General features: G+C 50.6%; 7 protein-coding genes across 7 annotated transcripts; 1 reads left to right on the top strand and 6 right to left on the bottom strand.

Annotated features, from left to right (window-relative positions):
• Positions 1 to 30: 30 nt before the first annotated feature.
• Positions 31 to 597, bottom strand: COCCADRAFT_84239 (uncharacterized protein; the record flags this gene model as incomplete). The annotated part of the gene is made up of 1 exon (XM_007709543.1): positions 31 to 597. One exon carries the CDS (start codon positions 595 to 597, stop codon positions 31 to 33), a length of 567 nt encoding a protein of 188 aa, XP_007707733.1.
• Positions 598 to 1,991: 1,394 nt separating this feature from the next.
• Positions 1,992 to 2,972, top strand: COCCADRAFT_84303 (uncharacterized protein; the record flags this gene model as incomplete). The annotated part of the gene is made up of 1 exon (XM_007709544.1): positions 1,992 to 2,972. One exon carries the CDS (start codon positions 1,992 to 1,994, stop codon positions 2,970 to 2,972), a length of 981 nt encoding a protein of 326 aa, XP_007707734.1.
• Positions 2,973 to 3,598: 626 nt separating this feature from the next.
• Positions 3,599 to 3,993, bottom strand: COCCADRAFT_1183 (uncharacterized protein; the record flags this gene model as incomplete). Its single annotated transcript, XM_007709479.1, has 2 exons — positions 3,599 to 3,676; positions 3,817 to 3,993. The coding sequence occupies 2 exons, from the start codon at positions 3,991 to 3,993 to the stop codon at positions 3,599 to 3,601; spliced, it is 255 nt and encodes an 84-aa protein (XP_007707669.1).
• An 867-nt stretch (positions 3,994 to 4,860) lies between these two features.
• COCCADRAFT_22499 (uncharacterized protein) lies at positions 4,861 to 7,425 on the bottom strand (the record flags this gene model as incomplete). The annotated part of the gene is made up of 3 exons (XM_007709501.1): positions 4,861 to 5,685; positions 5,738 to 7,314; positions 7,407 to 7,425. 3 exons carry the CDS (start codon positions 7,423 to 7,425, stop codon positions 4,861 to 4,863), a joined length of 2,421 nt encoding a protein of 806 aa, XP_007707691.1.
• Positions 7,426 to 8,006: 581 nt separating this feature from the next.
• COCCADRAFT_1185 (uncharacterized protein) lies at positions 8,007 to 10,468 on the bottom strand (the record flags this gene model as incomplete). The annotated part of the gene is made up of 3 exons (XM_007709480.1): positions 8,007 to 9,845; positions 9,895 to 10,116; positions 10,346 to 10,468. 3 exons carry the CDS (start codon positions 10,466 to 10,468, stop codon positions 8,007 to 8,009), a joined length of 2,184 nt encoding a protein of 727 aa, XP_007707670.1.
• A 533-nt stretch (positions 10,469 to 11,001) lies between these two features.
• COCCADRAFT_32844 (uncharacterized protein) lies at positions 11,002 to 12,684 on the bottom strand (the record flags this gene model as incomplete). Its single annotated transcript, XM_007709516.1, has 1 exon — positions 11,002 to 12,684. One exon carries the CDS (start codon positions 12,682 to 12,684, stop codon positions 11,002 to 11,004), a length of 1,683 nt encoding a protein of 560 aa, XP_007707706.1.
• A 2,408-nt stretch (positions 12,685 to 15,092) lies between these two features.
• On the bottom strand, positions 15,093 to 16,335 carry COCCADRAFT_32845 (uncharacterized protein; the record flags this gene model as incomplete). Its single annotated transcript, XM_007709517.1, has 3 exons — positions 15,093 to 15,787; positions 15,869 to 16,225; positions 16,299 to 16,335. 3 exons carry the CDS (start codon positions 16,333 to 16,335, stop codon positions 15,093 to 15,095), a joined length of 1,089 nt encoding a protein of 362 aa, XP_007707707.1.
• Positions 16,336 to 16,573: the final 238 nt, after the last annotated feature.

The raw sequence follows: 16,573 nt of genomic DNA on the forward strand, positions 1-16,573 counted from the left end.
ATCAACGTAGAACGATGCACGAACCAAGCGTTACGGTGAGAAACGGCGGGGGAGAGAGAAGGAAAGTTTAAACAATGTGTCTGTGTTGAAGTTGTGTTTTATTGAGCAACGGCCATCATGAGGGCGAGTCAGCAACGAAACAGGTGCCAAATCATACCGCTCTTTGGTAGACCAACCTGCGCGGTGTGTGCCTGTGGAGTCGACGACGGGTTCGTGAGAAGCGCACGTGCGAAGCCGATCTCCCAGAAGACTGCATGCAACTACTGCTAGCCAAGTCAAGTAAGCCGTGCCGGCAATCTTGGGGGGCGTGGGTGTTGGCTGCTGGTAATGTCCACGCCGCATGACATGATCATTGGCGCAAGTCCCTGCGCCATGTCTGCTGTATTGGCGGGGCCCTGTTGGCGCCCTCTTCTTATTCCCCCCCTTGGCGCTTTTTTTTATACGACTGGTTGCAGCGGAGAGGGGCCTGTAAGCAGTAAGACGGCGGGCCGCGTTTCCACCGCACTTGATAGCCACCTGGCGGCAAATCTCCAGCAGGGAGAGAGAGAAAAAAGGTACATATGTAAGTATATCTTTAGACCCATGCACAGCACACATGCAACCGCCGTCCCGCCAACGTGGGATTTGGTCCTTGTGTCACGACCCTTACGGCCCCTCCCTCCCTTCCTCCCTCCCCCCTCCACCACCATCAACTACGCGTGTGCCATGCGTAACGCTACTACTGGTAGCCTTGCCCTTCGCCCATCAACCTTGTCCGCGCCAGGTAAGTTGCTTGAGTCGGGCGCGTGCATCTTGGCTTCGCGATGACTGGTGTGTCGCTCTCTTGTTTGATTCGGTCCTTCCCGCCGTCCATGCAGACTTCCAGCCGGCCTGTCTAGTGTGGCTCTAGTCAGTACACGAGGCTGCTGCTCCTTGCCACTTGATATCCTTTGGGACCGCACATCTCTTACCCCAACCTGTCACAAGGTCAGCCACAGCCAGCCTATGAATCCGCCTCGTTGTCGTTATCTGCCTCTCTCACACCCACCCACCCACACATACACTTTTCACATGTCAGGCCCAATGACATCGTCATCATACTGGCCGAAAGTGAGAGAGAGACACACCCACCCCAGATCCTTTGTTTAAACTCTCTTTCTACGATTGCGTGCGACCTCGTCTGTGACATATTTAGTGCACCTGTCATGCTCTGTCTCAAGACGCACGGAAGCTAACCTCAAATCCCCTTCCCCAGTTTTATTTCTCATATCGCTCCACTAAGTCTGCTTTCAAATACCTTGTCCCCGCGCACGATCAAACCAATCTTGTGAGGCGGTGAACTGGGACCTCTTTTTTTTCTTCTCCCTCGCTACAGCCCGCCCACGCGCTCGGCTCAGCAGCCGCGGAAAACGCTTTGTTGCAAAGGCCGTTCGGTCGCCGCTGCAATCCTACTAGGTACGGGTCTGGACCAGCCAACCAACGGCTCACGTTTACGTTTTGGTCGTTCGGAGCCGCTTCTCTATATACTTAGTCGTAGCCGCCTCCTCGCCTGTTCTACCTGATTGTGTCGGTTGATTCCAATAGTTTTCCAGGCGAGTCGCGCATACTACCGCGTCACTTGACTGGGCCCCAACAAACTACTTGGTGTTCGCATATCCTCGTTTGCGACTTCGGCCTCTTCCTCTTCTGCTCTCCGCCTCTACTTCTCTTTTTTTCCTTCTCTCTCACCTGCGCCTGTCTATGAGTGAGGTTTTTCATCCGTTTTGCGTTCGCTATCAATATTCTCTCTGTTTCACATCGCGTGTTGGCACTGGCTGCTGGTATGGGCGTCTTTACCCCTTGAGCACAGAACTTGCCTGATTTGGATACTAACTACCAATGCAGACGAGCATCCGAGATTATCAACGACTAAGTCGATATTAACGGCATCTTAACGATCAATATATCCCACATCTACGTCACGGCCTTTTTTTTCCTGCTACTTCTAAGCCGTCCTCTTACATGGATCGACAATGGTCCGAATAGATAGTGGATTCGCTGGATCTCAACATTCAAACATGGCCAGCGAAAAACCAGTGCTACTTCACAGGAACAACACGACATCTATCCACCAACGGAGGTCTAAGAAATCGGCTCTCGAGCCATCCTCGTCTTCTGTCCAAGTCGCGAATATGGAAACCCGCCGACCCGTATCAGAGCAGCGCTCAAGACCTCTACGCCAGCAATCCACAACCTCATCCGAGAACTCAACCAACCGATCCAAAAGCCGCGGTCATGGCTCCAAACCCTCGTCTAGGCGTACCTCTTGCACCATAGTCGACCCTTCGCGACCAGCGCGCCACTACCGCGTCAAAAGCTTCCAAACCCCACCCACAGCCGACATCGACGACGTGCTAGCCCTCCACTTCCGCAGCTGCAGCATCTTTTCCAACCCCTCCTACCAAACCAACTCTGGCCTCCCTTCCCCCACGCTCTCCCACGGCGACGCGTTCGGCTTCCCCAGCAACACCAGCACCACGCGCTTCAGCACCGACACTCTGCGCGTCGTCCAAGAATCCGACGCGCACAACCACCACCATCGCCCCATCACCGAGCCCGCCCCTCTCCATGACGACGCCACCACCACCACTGCTGCTGCCGCCAAAAAAACAAACACAACCATGCACTGGACATCCCCCTGCACGCGCCAACGCGAATACCAAAGAATCGACAAAGCAAACAGCGGCCTCCGCGGTTTCCTCCGTAGAATAACCCCCAGATGCGTTTCCGGTCCTCAAGAAAAATTCTACACCAAGACAGACGAAGATGCTGGGTCGGTGCGGCGCTATCGCATCAGCAATGATGAAGAGTACGACGAAGATGAGGGCGAAGAGACAGAATACGATTTACAGGCGATGAAAGAGAAACAGCATCAAGGTGTGAGACCGAGGACTAGTCCTGTGCCGAGACCGGGATCGAGACCGGGGATTAGGAAGAGGTGGACGTGCTTTTAGGCGCTTTTTTTGGGTGTGAGGCGGTACGATGATGATGACGATGAGGGAGTTGCATACAGTTCTCTCCTACGAGTGCGCTGTTACTATCTGCTCTTCTTTCTCTAACGCAGCGATGAAGGAGTGCTCGGTGTACCATTGCTCTCGCCTTGTTCTTTTCTTATCTTTTTTTTGCTATTTACAGCAAAATCGAGATGGAGCAAGGCGTATATCTTCTTTTCCTTTTTCTGGGTCGGTTTCTTTCTTTTTTTGTTTTGTTGGAGGCATTTCCTTTTTTCCTTTCTCACAATCACGATACCCACGGCATTTATATGTTTTGCGTGCGAAGTCTTATTGTTTATTATTAGCGGTGGTAGAGAGAGAGAGAGAGAGAGAGAAAGAAGGAGAGAATGAGGGAGAGAGGGGGAAGAAAGCATTATACCAATCTTAACGTACCTAGAACCTAGAAGATGGGGTGGACCGAAATTTTGTAATTTGTAGTTTATTGATCTTTTGTCAAGTAGTTACATATACATGGCACTTTGCACTTCACATCATGACACGCGCGCAAAACCTCATCGACACAGCACAAAGAAAAGCGTAATACGAAAAAAAAACACTCCAAATTTCATATTTGCACATCTCACAACTTATAACTTAGCCTCCTCCTTCACACTCCCAATCTTAAGCTTAGGCGCATACTTCTTCAGCACATGCTCATTATGGTACTATTATCTCCCTGTTAGCTTTCCTCTCTCTCTCTCCAAAAACCAAAAGCGTCCACACCTCCACTCCTTCTCCCTTCTCTCTCTCTCTCTCCCTCCCCCCCCCCGGAAAGAAAAAAAAAGAGTGATACGTAAAAACATACCTTCCAAAACTGCTTACTAGCATCCTTCCCACCCACCCTCTTCAGAATCTTAGAACCACCAGGATGCTCTTCGACAAACTCATCCATCTTATACACATCCCCATCGATGATAATGTACAAGCCCGTCTCCACCGTGTTGTGCTCGGCAACTTGCTTCGTAGTCAGGGATTCAGACATCGTGATTTCTTGTGTATGCGCGCGTGTGCGTGTACGTGCGCGTTCTCGGGTTAAATCGGTCGCGAGGGCGAGAGGTTAGGGATTATGGTACTGATAAGCTGGTAACGTTTATATATATATATATACGTGAATGTGCGCGTTTTCGTGGGAGCTGGTGGGAATAACGAAGAAGGCACGGAGGGGAGAACAAGGTCCGGGGTTAACGTCTTATGGAGCGAGGTTGGGGGCAAGGGAAAGTTGGGGCGGTATGATGTGGAGATGTTTTGTCCATGTGCCGAGGTTGAATCGAGGTACCCGCCAAGACTCCCCGGGGTCGACGAGTAAGCTATTTTGTGCATGTTGTGATTGGTTTGGGCTAAACTACTGTATTTGGGCTTTCCTGTAACGTTGTATTGTGCCATTTTTGCGACATGTTGGTTTTCAGGCACGTGGGCAATGGTGCAATATCTGACAAAAGAAACAGGTGAGGCTACGCTGAAAGCACGTCATTCCCCTGGTACCCCTGCTACATGTTTATCAAACCGGCTTATCTGCCTATCTGTCGTGATGGGGCTTGGGCAAAGAGCATGTCCATCTCGACAACTTCATTGACCTCAATCTATCCATTGGAAGGATAATAGAGGTACGTGTGGGACATGGGAATCACTATATCGTCTCTAGTAGACCTAACTCCAATATCTTTGTAAGGGGAAAGGAATCGCAATGTAGTCCAGTTCATCGGCAGCGCGGTCCGCGTAGCTTAGAAACAGGGAGAAGGAAAGGTAACACAACGCCAACGCCCACGGCCTATGCTGGTGGGAATCCTCACCAACACCATTCCCAATCTTTTCCACGGAAGGTGATGTACCTTGCACCCTGTCACAGAACTCAATAAGGACTGTTGACAATGTCATTGCGACCGAGATAGCTTCCTCGCACTCCACTCCTCCTTGCAGCCCCAACACGACTTGGTGTTGCGATACTCTCCCTCGTTGGTCGCTGCAGTGCCCTCTTCGCAACCATATCAACCTCGTTTGGTAGTGCAACGATCAAATTCTTATCGGAGCCGAACTTAAAGTTGTCGGCCTTCACCTCTTCAGAGTAGCGCTTAATGTTGTACGGATCCTTGCGATTGGCAAGAACCTTCTTGAGGCTCCAGGTAACGATAAAGGGACCAGTAGCCGTGATGATGGTGGTTTCTTTTTCGTCAAGACCCGTGTTGAAGCGTGCAGTGGTGAAGGATATTGGAAGTTTGGTTTCATGCTGGAATTGGGCGACGTGTGCGGGTGTGAGTGCGAGACGTCGGGGTTGTGGTTTATCATCTTTAGCGAATGACTTTTCAAAACCAAGTTTGCCGTCGTTCTTGCCGCCTTTCTGAAGCGCATCGATGAGAAGAAGGTAGGTTCGTGTAGTAGCGAGTACCCAACGACCATCTGCAGAGACATCCATGCCAATAATTGGATCTCCTAACGCGGGTATAAGAGTCTTTGCGTTGATACCAAGCCTGTCAAACAGACGGATATCTCCCTTCTCTGACGCTACAGCAATGTGACCCTTGGCGGTAGTCGCGGCCGCAGAGAACGCATTCTTGGTGGCGTATTGTTTCAGCTGATCATCAACAAGCTTGTTGCCAGCCAAGCGAGGGTCTACACGGTAGAGGGCGTTGTCGGAAAGACCCAAGAAGGTTTGCTCGCCACTCATTTGAGCGAATTTCTGTATGCTGTTAGTTCACGATGCAATGTTTGAAAATCATGATTATACATACGTTTTCTGGTGCAAAGACCTTGACCGGAATGTCGTCGTGCACCTTCCATTCGTCCACAACAGTGCCAGTCTCAAGGTCCATCCGGTAGAGGTTGTTCGGGTTCTCCAAATTTTGCAGAATCATATCCCGATCCTGCTGATGAAGCATGACCTTGTGGGGATTAAAAGCCTTGCCCTTTGGAGTTTTGATGTTTGAAATAGTGGTGGAGAATTGCAGCTGATTGTCGGGAGTGTGCTTGAAAACACCTATCTTGTCGCCTCGCACAACGAACGACCTGTCATGCTTGTAGCCTACAGCCAACTGTGAATTCTCGTCTCCGTCCTTGGGGCGAGTCTCGACGTCGTCCTCAGACTCGTCTAAGTCGTAGTGTTCACTACGCTGGTCGTTGGTATCTTCCTCTTCCTCTTCATATTCTTCCTCTTCTACCTCCTCCTCCTCCTCTTCTGGAACATCCTCCATGGTCAAATCCTGGAATGCTTCCAGAACGTACTCGCGATCAGTGTCCTTTGCTTTGCCCCATTTCATCTTGTTCAAGTGCTCCCAAAGTGCTTGCATGACACCCTGCTGTACATTCTCGAGTTCTTCTTGTTCGTTGAATTTTAGAAGCCATGAGTATGCAGAGCCGTCTTCTAGGTAGTGATTGAAGATGAACGACTTGTATTCATAGTTGAAAACCGGGTTGATATCCTCCACAATGGGCTGTCCAAGCCACTCCCGCTCCTCACCAACAATGTGTAACCAGTAGTTCCAGTCGCCGATCTCCGTCACAGTAACATTGACCTTGGGATCCTGTCTAATGAACGTGCCCGAGGGGAAATCAAAGAGGTGAAGCTCGGCATCGCCCTCAACCAAGGTTTCGAGAGCCTGTGGCTGCGCGGCAGATGGTGGAGCGGCGGTGGCATCTTCCTGCTCCAGAACAGCGGCCTTGCCAGCAACCTTTTTCTTCATGTTTTCCTTTGTAGTGTTAGGGAAGAGGTCTTCGGTGGTTGGGGGCTCGATCGGTCGGACGAAGGTGGTTGAGCTCGTAGGGCTAGCAAGAGGGCTTGCGTCAGGAATGGGCTCTTCGTAGTAGGCGAGTGCAGCAAGGTCGTCTTCAGTCGCGTGTTCGTGACTCCGCCTGAACTTTCTCTCGTACTGGCACTGCAGGGCAACACGCTCAAAGAGGGCAGCAGTTTCTGGTTTGACTGAAGGATCGCAGACAAACTCCCAGAGGTCGTCAACGTCTCCACTCAGGTCGCGCCAGGCAAAGATCTTCTCGCCGGTGGAGCGTACGTCGTCGCGCAAGCGGAGGTCCTCGTCAAGCAGGAAAGTTTTCTCGTCCTTGTCTCCAGCTAGCGCATCTAACGCTGCGTCCTCGTCCTCCTCGGCAAGCAGGTCCTCTTCACCCTCCTCGTATGCGCGCTGGACAACGAGCTGGTACTGGAACTCTTGTCCCGTGCGGCGGATGGTGGCAGCGGCGTCTTTGAAGATAAGCTCCGAATAGCCCTTGACAGAGCGAGGCCGAACAAGATAAAGTTGGCCCTGGGGGATTTCGACGATGGTTTCCTTGGAATTATCACCAAAGACAAGTTTACCCACTGGTGTTACAAAGTTAGTGTCGTCGCAGCAACGGCGGGGGAGGGGCATGCGTAGGTGAGAGCAAGAAGCAAGCAAACAAAGCGGCACTCACGGTTTCGGAGCATAAACATGGCGAGGACGCGGTGTGGCTATACGATGACGAGCTGAGCTGGTCGTGAACTCTAGGAAAACTGCGCGTCAAAGCCCATCCAAGAAAAAGCGACAGGCGCGGGCTACAAGGCAGAGGCATGCAATCATCACGACAGCAAGGGTCCGGTATGCAATCGCTCGCTTAAGCAACGTCATGCTGGCCTAGCGGCAGGCAGCAAGCACTCCCCACCACCCAAGCCAAGTACCACGGACATGTGTCTTGCCAAGCACCATCGTACGTAGGTGTAGAGCCAGTAAAGCACTGGTGCCAATCATTTTAACTATTCCTTTCATGCCCTCTGTACGCCGATCCGTCCGTCTTCCTAGAAAATACACTTTCATAGCGTCTATCCAACCGCTTCTGCAAAACTATACAAAAAAGATTATTTCGTCACTTTTTTTGACCGTTAGCTAAACATAGGAACAAGGAAAAACAAAAAAAGAGGCCAGGGATGATGCGATTGCCATCGCCCGCTCCATCCCGAGTGGCCGCCTTTAAGCCTATTTGGGTATCATGAATCGCCTTTGCTTGCCAATACATCCTCCCCCCGCACATGTTCTCTCACGGCGACTTTTGCGCGCCCCATACGATGCTCTCCATGAGAGCATATGGAGAAGAGTCCAGCTCCAAACCGAGCAGTGGAGACTGGGAAAACATGTTTTCATTGTCGTTACTAAGTGCGTTGTTGATGTCTTGCGCCGTAAAGACGTGCATGGTGGGTGATGCTTGCGAGCCAGTCTCGCTGGTCTTGCGTGTGTGCGTTGATGTGATACTGAGCAGCCGCTCAAGCGCCGAGACAGATCTTGTAATAGGCGTCGCGAGCTCAGCAGGGTCGACATCCTTGGTAACATCCGTGAGGACTTGTATCACGTTCTGCAAAAGACCTCGTGCGCGTTCATTGCGATTATGCTCACCGAGAATTCCAAGCAAAAGGGCTGAGCTGAGAGAGCGGTGCACAGCAGACCACGATCGTGTTGCAAAGGGCGTCATGTTTTGGAGGCCGAGAAACGCCTCAACAGTATTGGTCAGACTGTCGATGCATGTCTTGCGCAGTGTCTTCGAAAGGTCAAAATTGGCTGTGGCTGGACTGATGGCTGGTCGACACAGCTCCGAGGTGACATATGAAATGTGGAGATACAATGCCCAGTGCTCCAGTTGATCTCGCATAGACCGGCATCTTCTCGAATCTTTCAGATAGTCTGCTGCGTCTATCATGATTTCTTGAAGCTCGTTCCGGTGCTCGGTGATCCTCATCAAAGCATCGTGCGAGTTTTGTGGTCGTTGACGCTCACGCACAATATCAAGACCTACTTTGCACAAGCGATACATGCTCTCGACATATGTTCTTGTTCCTGGTGCCGTGTGCTGGCTCATTGGTACCGTGTGGTCGATGGTAGTGGTTGACGAAGCCCTGTCGTATGAGACTGAAAGTAGCGAGTCTTGCCAAAGTAGTGCCCACCACACCTTGCTCCGAATGACCTTCTGTTGCACTGGCGTTGATGGTGGGCATTGTCGGTGTAATCCTAGTGTCTGGGAAAGGCGAACAGTCAAGCCCATCAGGCTCCAAGCGACCCCAGCGTTCATGTTGTTCGAGATGACGTTTCCAAGGATAAGGAGGGTTTGTATGTTTTCGATGTTCGCATGTGACAGAAAGTTGGTGAAGCGTAAGCACTCGAAGCTGCAGCACACATAGACCTGCGAGGTCAGCTCCCGTTCTCTCCTTGTAAGGCTGGAACATTGACATCCTGATGCCAATATCGCAAAAACAAGACCGATCCAGTGGAAGTCTTTGCCGTGGATCTGCTGGTCGGTTACGCCGTTGTTACCCTGTGAACTTGCGCGGTTGATCAAGAAGAGTAAGAGATCGGATTCGATGGCTTCAATATCGGCCACGGCGGGATAGACTACGTGTGCGGTTTCGCGATAACTCCGGAAGAAACCCAGACATTCAGAGTCGCTCGGTAAGGCGTTGGCTAGCTCTTGAGCGCGTAGTATCGATCCGTGAGGCAGCCCCCATAAATCGACAAACGGATATGTAGCGCTCTCATTGTCCAGCCCAAATATTGGCAGCATGCTTTTCTTGCCTAACAAATCCTGCACTCCCGGCGCCCATTGCGTGTCCCCCCTTCCCAAAGCCATGACGAGAGCCGGGACTGAGCTGGGCCCGATGTGTATTGTTTGGCCAGTGATGTCGTTGCGCGTGTGTATCCCTTGCGTTCGAACGTGGCTTTGTTCGCCATCCATGGGCGCGGCAGCAGCTAAGGGTGTGTTTCCGGATCCATCTCCCGGAGAGAAGCCATTCACTGGTGGCGGTATTTCTGCGACACTGCCTACGGCATTCTTCAGGTCGTTGAGCGACTTCTCAGCCTGCTGCAGTTTGCCGCAAATGCGCTCCCAATCCTACCACGGTCAGTCTGCGTCTCATTCCCCTTTGTACTCGTGTGCGCACCTCTCGTGGCAGTGTGACGGTACCGCCATGTATATGAACCAGGCCGTTGGAAAAATCATGTCCGTTGCTCTGTCCGACGGCGAGGTTTATCCGTTTCGCAGGCGGGTGCGACTCGCTGGGCGGGTGGTAGGTACATAGTTCAGGATGTTCGCGAACAACACACGTCTTGCATGGCACGTTTTGGTCGCATTTGACCTTGCGTTGTCGACACGGATAACAAGCCTGTAGAAGAATCAAGAGTCAGCGCATCTCCGTGGGGCCGTGACTCCTAACAGGCCAGAATGCGCCGGGTCGTATAGCCCAATTCGGTAAACCAGAGAGGCCGTCTGCTTGCAACTCCCGGTGCTAACATCTAGCAGCCATCGCGACCTCCTCTTTTCCATATCTCTCGCTCTTCCATGCGCTCCACTCCTACACTCTGCACTGCACACGACGCATCCGAATAGCGTACCTTGTATTCTCTCGCTTTCCGCTTCCGTCTCAAGATCTCATCCACGTCAGCTCGTGGCGGCGTGTCTTGCATACTAAATCCATTTGGCGCATGTGGATTGTGCTGGTCTTTGAGCTCGTCCATGGTCGAAGCTCGGGGGAAAGTCGTGGGAAGTCAAGATGGGCCGGATAGGCGCGCTTGGTGGAGTGTTGTTCGCTCGGGCTTTCCGCTCGCTGAAGCCCCACTCCGGTAACTTCAGGATCGCCGGCTGGCATCCGGCACAGCCAGTCACACGACTTCATGCTGGCTCGCACCCAAATCTCCCTCGACAAGATCCTCATTATCACACCTGTATATGACATCACTGCACCCCAAGATCCACGCGTCAATATTATAGATTTTGCTAGCCCATGATTCAATGTGTCGATTTTCACTCACATTTTTACCACCTCTCGCCCAAGGGGCGTAACGCGCATATAGGAACGAAGATAACGATTGAGTATGGATGATTATTGAATGCTAAATACATACAAAGAGGATTGTATTCGATACAATCCGTACAAACGCCATGCAATGCAACATAGAAATAGGTATTTCCCACAACCAAAACACTACTCGCGCCAAACAATGCATCATGTCGTCACGTGACGTATCTGCACCACTTTTTTGATCGCCACTTACACAACCTGCTTCTCGGCCTTGTTCTCGGCCTCCTCACTATATGCGTAGTGCGAGTGAGCCCGGATCCTTGCGCCGTAAAAGTAAAACACAAAGGGGATTGCACAGCAAGCAAGACCGATGAAAGCGATCAAAGAACTTGCCCATTGGTCTCCAAGGCGGTCGTACATCTGATTTGTGAATAGAACGACCGCGGCGCCCCAAAAGCTACGCAGGAATGTTTTGGCAGCCAGCGCAGAAGCTGCCTGGTGCTGGTACGAATCGACTAGATAGTTGTTTGCCGCATTGTAAAGGAAGATGAAGCCAAAACCGACCGCTCCACCGCCAAATGCAGGGCCAGCCCAGTGGAGATCTTTGTAGCTGGTCCATGCGAAGATGAAGACACCAATCGGAATAAACCAGCATGAGCACATCATGGGAATCAAACGTACTTCCGCCGGTGGGCGACCGTTGTACTTCTCTGAGAGCTTGAGGTAATGCTTGTTGACGAGGGGCGCGCATGCAGCGGAGAGGAAAACACCACAGATGAGTGGAATGAACATTAGGCCAGTCGGTCCTGCGCCCCAACCTTTGCCTTTTTGATAGACAATAGGATAGGCGACAAAGAACATGTACAAAAGACCGTACAGTACGGACATGTACAAGGAGATCAAGAAGACGATGAGTTCGCGGAAGAGCAACTGGAATGGTCGCAGGAGGAACAGCTGGAGGCGCTGGCTGAAAGGTCGCATATCGAGGTCTTGTTCCGTGACGTACTTATCGTCACCAGTTTCCTTGCGCATCTTTTTTGCCCTATTCGCGAGAATCTTGGGCGCATACGTCTCTGGAACCGTGAATGAGATCAAGATCCATACGATACCGCTAAGGATGAGCTGAATCCAGTAGAGCCAGCGCCAGCCACCGGCTGCACCGAGGTAGCCACCAACTAGGGGACCAACCCCCGGTCCACAAAAAGGAGCTGCTGAGAATACAGCCATGGGCACACCTCTCTCTTCTGACCTCCACATATCCGCCAATGTGCCGCCCACAAGTGTCATGGGCGCCGAGAAAGCCACGCCGGCAATAAACCGAGTTACCAACAAAGTACCAATGTTCTTTGCGACGGCACCAGGAATCGTGAAGATGACGGCGACTGCAAGTGTAACAGTGTAAACCGGCCTCCTGCCCCAGATCTCGGATGCAGGCGCAAAAGCCATAGGACCAACACCAAATCCCACGACGAAAAGCGAAATGGTGAGAAGAGCCACTTCTTCGCTGACTCCAAACTCGGCACTCACACCTTCGAGGTCGGCCGTGATGACCGCAGAGTTGAATGCCACGACGAAACATGTTAAAGCGACACACATTGTGCACCACCACTTGAACGCCTTGCTCCAGTTCTTGGGGTTCTCCTTGTCATCCACGACGAACGTGACCAAATCGTACTTTTCCACCTTGCCGGCATTGGATCGCACTTCTCGGACCATCTGTCCCGAGACTGTTTCTTGTGTGTATTCTTCGAGAGCGGCATTGTTGGATAGGATACGTGTGGGGAGGTTGACGAGATCTTCGGCTGTTGGGGCTCGGTGGAGGGGTTCGACGGTTGTTCTTTCGGAGGCGGCATCGTTGTCGTTATAGGGAGAGTGTGAGGGAGCATCAGCAAAGTCCCTTGATGCTGGGAATCGTATGCCTTCTGCAGCCATGATGGGTGTATTTGGAGGACCACTCGAGGGTCCTGTACCGAAGAATTCGATTCGAAATATGAAAGATACCCAAAAGATAAAAGATCAAAGTGTTTGATATATCTTCAGTCTAATTCCAAGGTGCTCGAAAAAGAGATGCTAGGAAACCTCTTGGAAATCTACTGATGTAAAAAACCCAAATCCCCCGTTCTCTCCCTCCCTCCATATATACTTATTTCTAGTTCTTCATCAGCAAATGAAAACCCTTTCCTACTTTCTTCGTACGATCTCATTGACACATGCACTCACACGTTCCCAAACGGCCGGATATCTCTCGGGACTTGGCACCTCTAATCGCCTCGTCAGACATACGTTCGCTTCCGATAGTATGTACACTGACCGCGGAGGCGGCCAGCTGCATTGCTTATCCGCTCATGCACTATTCCCGTTTAGGTATAGTAAACGGATGACATTGCACACCGTTGATTTCCCGAGAGATATCCGAGCAGAAGGGAGGTTACTTTTATCGAAGACCTGTTTATTTGAGGAGTTTTTTTTCGTTAGCCAATATGTACGATAGCGCGAGGCTTTTTTTTCAAAATGTTTGGGGATGCAAAATTTTGTTATTCAGGGGGTAAACTTGGGAGAGTGATGGGGAGCTAGGGCTGGGTTGCTGGAGAAGGAAATAGATGGGCGATGATAGAATGATGATGGTTGTGATAGCGATGCAAATAGGATGACCTTTGACGTCAATTTTGCTGTTTATTTCACAGTGATATAACTGCAGGTTCTCTCTGCTCATGAGGATAATGACGATATTCGATGCTTGGTGGTAATGTCCTCTTGGCCTATGTTGGTGTTAGAAGGGGTGGTGTGATGGATCTACGTGGCGCAAGGGGGCTTATCATGGGTTCTTGAACACGAGACAGATATCTAGCGGGAAGGAAACATCCGCTCGCTCTACTAGAAAAGTCGTCACATCTATAGCATCAAGGTACTTGCTCCACGTCATTCCTGCTATTAGGAATGTTCGCCTAGGCTGTCGATAGCGCTGCGTAGTCGGGGCAAGGCCTGTTCACTGTTAGGGAACTGTCATGATAGCGCTTGTTTCCTCTTTGCGTTTTACTGGTCTAGACAAATCGAGTAGAATGTCGGGTCAAGTAAGCTATGCTCTATGCCAAATATAGACATCAGTTGGCAGTGAGCTCTTGGTTTCTTAACGATAAGAAAGTCTATTTATTACCTGTAGCAATCTACATACATCAAATCGACTTAGATTTATTAGAAAACATAACTCGTCAAGCGAACAATATACTTATAGTGATATAAACATAGCGCGACTTATTCGCACCATTCAGGTAAAACTAGCTCTTAACCTTCAAGCCATTAAAGTCTCAAGAACAACTGGCCCACTCATATACTGGTGCGAGGAAACATCTATCCACTTTGCCGCCGAACACATGGACAGCCCAGAATAAATATTCTCTTAGGAAATTCCTTGTGTGAATTTGATACACGCGCTTTGCACCACGTAAGTACTCAAATTATATTGCATAAGACCCGCAACTTACATTACCGATTTTACGTTCGCAAATACCGCCACCATAAATCGTTACGGTAGAGTAATCGCGATCGTATCTATCATCCCATAAATCAAGTGTTCTATTTGAAAGTGCAAGCATACTCGCTACATCAGCCACCAAGTGCTACAAACATAATCCGTCGGATAGAAGAAGAAAAAGAACTCAAAGATAAATAGCAAGGTAGAGATGTACAGACAACAAAGCAAATCAAAAACCCGCCATATATCACAGTCAAATAGAAAGTAGAAACGATTCCCGCAATCCCCATAAAGCAAAAATTATAGCAATCTTCCCATTAACCAACCCAACTCAAATTGAGGGTTTTTTTGCCGTCTCAATCTCAAACTTCAATCAAGCTTTCCCCTGCAGCACAAAACGTCATATTCTATAATACCACCGAAACAAGGACACCCCCCATCAAACCACTTCCACTTTATCTCGACATCTCTCTGCATCTTATCCAGTAGCAGATCTTTACCAATCTAAACACCTTTTTAATACCTACCACACAGTCTCAAAGCCTTGCACTGTTTCCTTAAATCTAAAATGCAAAAGCTTGATATCTGATGTATGCGAAACAAACAGTACCAAGATTTCCCCCAAGCTTATCTTATGGTATAAGCAAAAAAAAAAGTACCGAAGGAGAGTATATATGGCGCACCAGAACGATGTAGGCATACAAACACCAAACAAGCCTTCAAAATAATAATGATAATAATCGCGTATTGGATATAAACTACTGCAACTAATTCCACCTCCAAAAAAAGGCAAAATACACTAACCAACCTACGCACCCTGACCCCCCCCCCCCAAAAAAAAACTCACCTTCCCGTTTCGCACCCTTCTCTACTCCTTACCCACAAACACGGTACTCTCATCCACCTCACTGGGCTGCACAACCTGCCTACCCTTCCACTCCTTCATCAACCCACCCATTCTTTTGCGAATCCCATACTGCATCCAAAGCGGCATTCCCCTGAGCCTGGGGAGGACCCCCCACACAGTCTCTGGCAGCACAACATGGCCACTCTTTCCACTCAGCACGGCTTTAACAATCGACTCAGCCACCGTCTCCGGGTACAGCGCGCCGGTCGGGTCGAAGCCCTCAAAAAGGGCTGTGCGCGTGTAGCCCTGGCAGACGACCACGGTGCGGACTTTGGGGGCCTTGTAGATGTTTAGGAGTTCGGCGGAGAGGCCTTCGTGGAAGGTGAGGGCGGCGGCTTTGGAGGAGCAGTAGTCGACCATGTTGGGGGCGGGGATGTAGGCGGCGATGGAGGCGACGGTGACAATCATGCCGTGGTTGATGCTGATCATGTGGGGTAGGAATTGCTGCGCGAGGTAGTAGTGGCTCATCGAGTTGACGCGGAAGGTGAGGTTGATGTCTTTTTCCGTGGTGTCGAGGATGTTTTTGCCGCGGGCGACGCCGGCGTTGTTGATGAGGACCGTGGGGTTGCCGAGGGCGGCGCGGATAGCAGACGCGGTTTCTGCAATGGCTTTGGGCGAGCAGAGGTCGCATTTGAAGAAGCTGACGGATGGAGGAGCTGAGGGTTGTTAGTATCACACATCTTCTTCCTCCTCCTTGCAATTGAAGTTCAAGAAACTGATAGATACGTCAGACATACCTTCATACGTCAAGTCCTGAACATCCAGCACAGCAACTTTAATCCCCTTCTCAGCAAGCAGCTGCACAACAATCTTGCCAATTCCATCGCTTCCACCTGTCACAACGACAACCTCGCGATTCCAGTCATACTTATCGCTAGTCCAATTGTTGATGACGCGGTTGCTCAGCCAAGTACTGACCGTATTGAACAATCCGAGGCCAAGCAGCGTCTTCAAGTGCTTGAACACATTAGAGTGCTGAGATGCAAGCGAACTGCCCTGCTGCGTGTAGCGTGCGAGCAAAAAGACTGGCAATGTAAGTGCAGGATTAAAGGCCGTTAGCTTGAGCAGGTTGACCAAGGTGTCGCGCGTGATTCCTGAATAACCATGTCAATCGATATGTTTCAACGGCTACTTAGTCTAGCGGCCGAACGTCTTCATGACACGTACCCTCGCGTGCAAGGCTCCACTCGCTTCGAATTGGCATTGTGGCTGGCTTTTGGATGACACAAGATGGCTTGACTGGTAGGGGAAAAAAAAAGGAGAAAGTATGTAGTAAAACTGCGCTGATCGCAGCGACCTTGAGCGTCTTACATGGCGTCGGTGCGCCTTAAATTGCCCTTTGCCTAGTATGGGAGGGAGCAGCTCGAGTTCTCTTGGCTACGGTGGAAAGGAGCAGCTCGAATTGCTTCGCAAAGGGGGGAAGGAAGCGGGGTCGACTAAAA

The sequence above is a fragment of the Bipolaris zeicola genome (assembly GCF_000523435.1).
Source record: "Bipolaris zeicola 26-R-13 unplaced genomic scaffold scaffold_9, whole genome shotgun sequence".
Lineage (NCBI taxonomy): Eukaryota > Fungi > Ascomycota > Dothideomycetes > Pleosporales > Pleosporaceae > Bipolaris > Bipolaris zeicola.